The sequence below is a fragment of the Schistosoma mansoni genome, chromosome 7 (assembly GCF_000237925.1).
Source record: "Schistosoma mansoni strain Puerto Rico chromosome 7, complete genome".
Classification (NCBI taxonomy): Eukaryota; Metazoa; Platyhelminthes; class Trematoda; order Strigeidida; family Schistosomatidae; genus Schistosoma; species Schistosoma mansoni.
The window spans coordinates 4,830,334-4,835,705 of record NC_031501.1 but is presented as its reverse complement, the minus strand read 5'-3'; the positions used below and the strand labels follow the sequence as shown (position 1 = coordinate 4,835,705).

At 32.9% G+C, this 5,372-nt stretch overlaps 1 protein-coding gene across 1 annotated transcript in view; it reads right to left on the bottom strand.

Moving 5' to 3' along the window:
- Smp_153030 (hypothetical protein) overlaps positions 1-3,919 on the bottom strand; it is a gene marked incomplete at both ends in the record, with an annotated part of 31,608 nt that extends 27,689 nt beyond the window's left edge. Inside the window, one exon of the mRNA XM_018798669.1 lies at positions 3,913-3,919. Within this exon, the coding sequence (XP_018653588.1) occupies positions 3,913-3,919 (7 nt within the window). The remainder of the gene's footprint in view (positions 1-3,912) is intronic.
- Positions 3,920-5,372: the final 1,453 nt, after the last annotated feature.

Genomic DNA, 5,372 nt, shown 5'->3' with positions numbered 1-5,372 from the left:
AGCCACTATCCATCTCTGCTTACCATGCTTGTGAATTAAGGCTATATTGAGGCAATACGCACAGTATGCACATATACCAATTAGAGATTGACCAGTTGCAGTCCTAACACATCGATGGAAAGATTCAAACAAACAATACCAAGTGAAATTAAAACTAATAAGTAATAAATATTAGAATAAAATTATCTTCTAGTAAAAAACAGTGACCAACATGGATTATTCTCATGGGTATTTTATACTTGAAAGTTAATTTGGATATATATTTTAGAATGAATTGATGTAATTCAAATTGGATAAAGTTTGGTTATGTTGTATTCACCGAGTTCGGCAAATTGATTTTGAAACGTTTTTAGTCATTTGTGAACAACATCATCAACATTTGCTTTAGTAGAAGTAATCTAAATACTTATTTAACAAAACTTTAATCAGCCTGTTCTGATGATTTTGTCTGTGAATGATTGTCTTCAAAATTTAAGTTATTTTTGTTTATTTCTGTGTTTCACAGATCAAGTCATTAGAGTAGGTTGATTTATAGCCTATCGAATAAAAAATGATTTATTTCTATATGAAGCAAATGGTGATGAAGTTGTTTATAAAAACAACCAATGATTTTCAATAAAGCCACTGAGACCAGAGGGCATAATAAAACCAAAGGTATCTACCTGAGCTAATAGGTATTTTCCATCGCTGCATAAATACCCAGTACATTACCGACAATAATCGATGGTGGTCATATTATTACTACGAAGTAACTAAATTCGGATACATGAAGCATTAGTTCCCAACTCCGTGGTTTAGAGGTAACTCAACCGCCTACAGATAAGAAGGTTCTGTCTGAATTCAATTACTGGATGGTTCACTAATGTTTACTGTTTAAAAGTCTTATACTAGGATAAAACGTCAGTTTGATTCTCTATGGGTTTTAATACTTTGCCCTGTTAAAATTATTCCATGATGCAGATTATGGGTTAAGTAGTTTCCACAAACCTTCTATGCCAACAGTATAGGTAGAAAATTATGCGCAATATTCCTCCATGTCAGTTTATTATTAGGTATATCATACGTTTACCTCAACTACTCAGTAGCTCATTAGTGTTATTGCACTTAACATAATTTATGACGCTTAACGTCATGCGTTCAGTGAAATGGGTGTTAGTAAAATCAAATCGTGATGGCCCTACTAATTATTCGTGTTGAACTATGAAGCACAATCTCTACATGAATTGTAAAACCATTAGCATTTCAGTAATTATGAGCAAATTAGGTGTTCAGCAGTAAGATTATTGTTATTCGTCTACGCATACATTGAAACTTAAATGATAATCAATATATATATATATTGATTCAAAACATTTACACTTTCTCATCGTTGAAATTCAGGTTCACATTCAATCATACGGCAGAATGACTCCTTTAACGGATGTCATGATTATCTATGTAGACACAATCTAATTATATTTTGGAAAGTGGCTAGGAATGGGCTCTTGCACCAGCACTTAAGGCCATGGGTAATAAGATTGCACCTCTGTGTGAAGATCATCACTCATATGTACGTATATCCAGCTGGTTAGTTTGAAACAAATGAGATAATGCTTCATGGATTTCATTGTAAACTATTATCTAAAACATTATATATAATTCTAAACAATGATTTGGGTCATATAGATGTATATATTGTTATATTAATTCGTTCACAACTTCCACTGGCTTGTCTTAACAGTTCATGAAATCAAGTAAACTTTCATTACTCAGATTGGTAATTTGTTTGAATAACGGAACTCATTTTTAAACGAAAATAAGTGAAAAACAATATCATCAAACGGACTAGAATGCTCACTTTTACTTGATATAAGTTCTGGGGATGTTATTGAGAACATACACTAAAGCTTCGCATTTAAAATATCGGACTCAGAGAATTCAACATTACCAAGATCATTCACTGGGGAATTTAAACCTTCCCAATTATTCCTCAGTTCGGTTATATTGCACATAGTGGATATATTAAATCAACCGTGGCCTAAACAGGTTAGCAATCAAAATGTCAGATATTGAGTTTGGATGTCATTGTGAATATCAACACAGATACAAGTGGATCTGACTGGTGAATCTCTGAAGGAAAGAAAAAATCGTCTCATATTTTACTGCTAGCCCCTATTCAAAGTATATGAAATATACTTTTAAAAATTCACGTTTTTATGCAATAACTTTAGTAGTCTCAGCTAGTTATAAATTTAAACCGTTCAATAATAAAAGTAGCTTGGTTAATACATTAGTTGTAAATTTATGTATCTGGATTTGCAAAATTGAACAAATACCTACAGTGACATTTTTCATCCTTAAAATTTGGACATAGGCAGTGTTGATATTCAGCACTACATGATCGGTTTACATTGGCATGTTTAGGCTGAGACAATCATTCAAGAATCAAATACACTAATAAGTATCAATAAGTCCTGTCCTGTAAGTTAAGAAGGTAAACTTCAAAAGTCTTCAAACACTAATTATGTCCTATCAACGTGTTTCAGTAGCTTAGTGAATAGTAATGGCAAATATTCACTTTCCTCCAGACAACTTTTCAGAAACTTAATCCTGGTATTCATGAAAATAACTTTTTTTACCTTTAAAATGACTTTACTTACTGTTCTCCTAGTAATACATTACTCTTCAATGCACTATTTACTTAGTAATCAATGTACAGTTAACTGTCTAACAAAAATATTAGTAACCAATTTATTACTCTTTAAATACCAACTATACCTTCTTCATATAACACAATTTTGAAATAATGTATTACATTCAAACACTACGTTATTTCAGTAGAATCAGTGAAACACTTTTTTTCTGTTTATGGATATGAAATAAAGGATTAGTTTTAAAACTGTTATCATGATATTTATAAAAGCCTGAAATATCCCTTCATATTATGTGATAATTTATTCATATTTCTTTGCATAATCTACCAAGTGATTTATTCAAATTATATCTTATTTAAATAACATAGGAAAAGAATCATTTCTCACTATTTATTGTTGAATAGATTGCAATACATTGATGTTATAATAAAGCTAATAAATATGTTCGTAAATGTTTGTATAATCTCTTCGTTGATATTTAGGACGGTATAGTTTGTGAATATCTGAACTCATTGGTTCAGTGGATGGTAGTTCAGGAGACAGCCACTAGGATTGAAACTCAGTATGAGTATTTAAACTTGGATGTAGTTTTATTCTGCTAACGAGTCTCGAATAGAACGAGATGCGCGTTCTGGAGTATATAGTATGCAGAGTTTCAAATATGTTTTATCTACATCCCGGACTGACTTCAGTTTAATGAATATTAGAAGATAGCAAATATTGAATTCACAATCAGTGAGTATTCACGACTCCAAAAAGGATGAAAATCTCCTGGTTCTTTGATCTCTGAAACCATCATAATAAACTCGTTTCATTTTCTTACCAGTAACTCGCTTGGGGAAGTAGTTTTAGGAGTGCTGGTGGAAAGCCGTACAAAATGAGTTTCAACCATAACTCGCGTAACAAATGCACAGTATCACTAAATAACAACGGATTAGGATGTTAACTATTAGATGACGACTGAGTAGTCATAAGGTTAAATGCTTAATATAGAGCATCATTTTATTGATATATTGATATTTCTTTTAAAAAAAAAGAAGAACTAGTAAGTACCTGTTTAACTATATTTTCTCTTCTACATATATTTTCATATACTTAGAAGCATCGACTATTCAGTGCTGTTAAAAATTGTTCTGGTCGTGACATTCACCAAATTTCAAATCAGATATTTCGATTTATTTTGTTAGTAAATTTGTGTGTAACGACATGATGATTGGTCTCTAAAACCCTTCTGCAAGTTGTCACAAAATTTGAGTTCAGATAATAGGCAGAAACTTACTGGGCATGCAACCGTTACGCTGAAACTTCAAAGTGTTCTATTTACTACTAGTAAAACCTGAGCCAATAAACTATTTTATTGTTTCGAAAGTAAGATTTTACAGCTCATAAAAATTTATGCTTGAATTTTCGAAGTTGTGAAAACTTAAAATTTTTATTCCTGTTTCACTATGATTCTTATTTTCACGAATTACTTCTCCTACAGCTGAGATCGACCAGATATCGACATGGCGAATACTGCTGACAAATAAACTTAATGTATACTGGTATTTTGAGACGATTGTATCGGAATTTCCAATCAAATATACATACATGTTTCTGTACAATGTCTTGAAGCTCCATTGATAAAATCACAAGTGAATAGTGAGGAAATTGTTAGCACGATTCTATTTTTTACTTCCAATTTACTTATTTCTCAGCCTATAGTCAGTAGACGAACTGACCAATCGAGTGAAATGCTGATGAAGTCACAGAATTAAAAATTTCCATAATCGCTCTTACCCAAAAACGTCATGTACTTTCTAGTAAGTAGTTTCGGGAGCTATTTCTCGTAGTTCTACTGAGACGTAGTGAACAGTAGAGTTCAGTTATAATGGACCTTCGAAAAATGTCACCGATAGTAATAAACGATGATTGTGCGATATCTGGATGTTAGGGATGTACACCTAATGATAACTGATGCAAACTAAAGAATCCACAAATACCAACACACCACGGATGACCGAAAGAGAATGATAGAAAATACACTCACATCATAACATTTGGCAATCTTGACAATAGCCATCGATATCTCGCGTAAATAACACAGAGAACAAAGAAACACCACCCTCATGAAAAAACAAATCAAGATTCCCAAACCACTCAAGGAAGAATACATAAATAACAGTGTGGTCAACCTGCCAAAGCAACCGCTAATAAAGATAGAATACCTACTCTGAAAAGTAATAAACGAAAGTACAAGTGATGCCTCAAAACTAGAATTCTCCACTGCACTAGAGTCATCACTCAAAACTACCTGAATAAGGGAAGAAACTCAACAAAAATTGAGACAAACCATAGTACCGCTAACTCGATGGAAGAAAGACAACATTCGACTGACCTTAAATGAACAAAAAGCCTTAAAGAAACTCAAAACTAAAGAAAACATTAACAAAGTTCCAACGCGCAAAGAACACACTGCATTGATTATGGACAAGGAAGAATATATCACGAAAGTTGATGAACTACTTGAAGAAAAAAGCGTATACAAACCAATGGACACAAACTCGGTCAAAAGGTCAGACCAACAAATCTCAATGACTTCAACCAAGCTTGTCAAAGCACCGCAAATATCAACGCAAGGCCAATGGAGAATGAGGTTCACTGGACCAGTACTCCCTCGATCCCACGGTAGGCCAAAAATATGCAAACCGAACATCCCACAACGTCCAATTGTAGCCCTCCCCAAAACACCAACATATA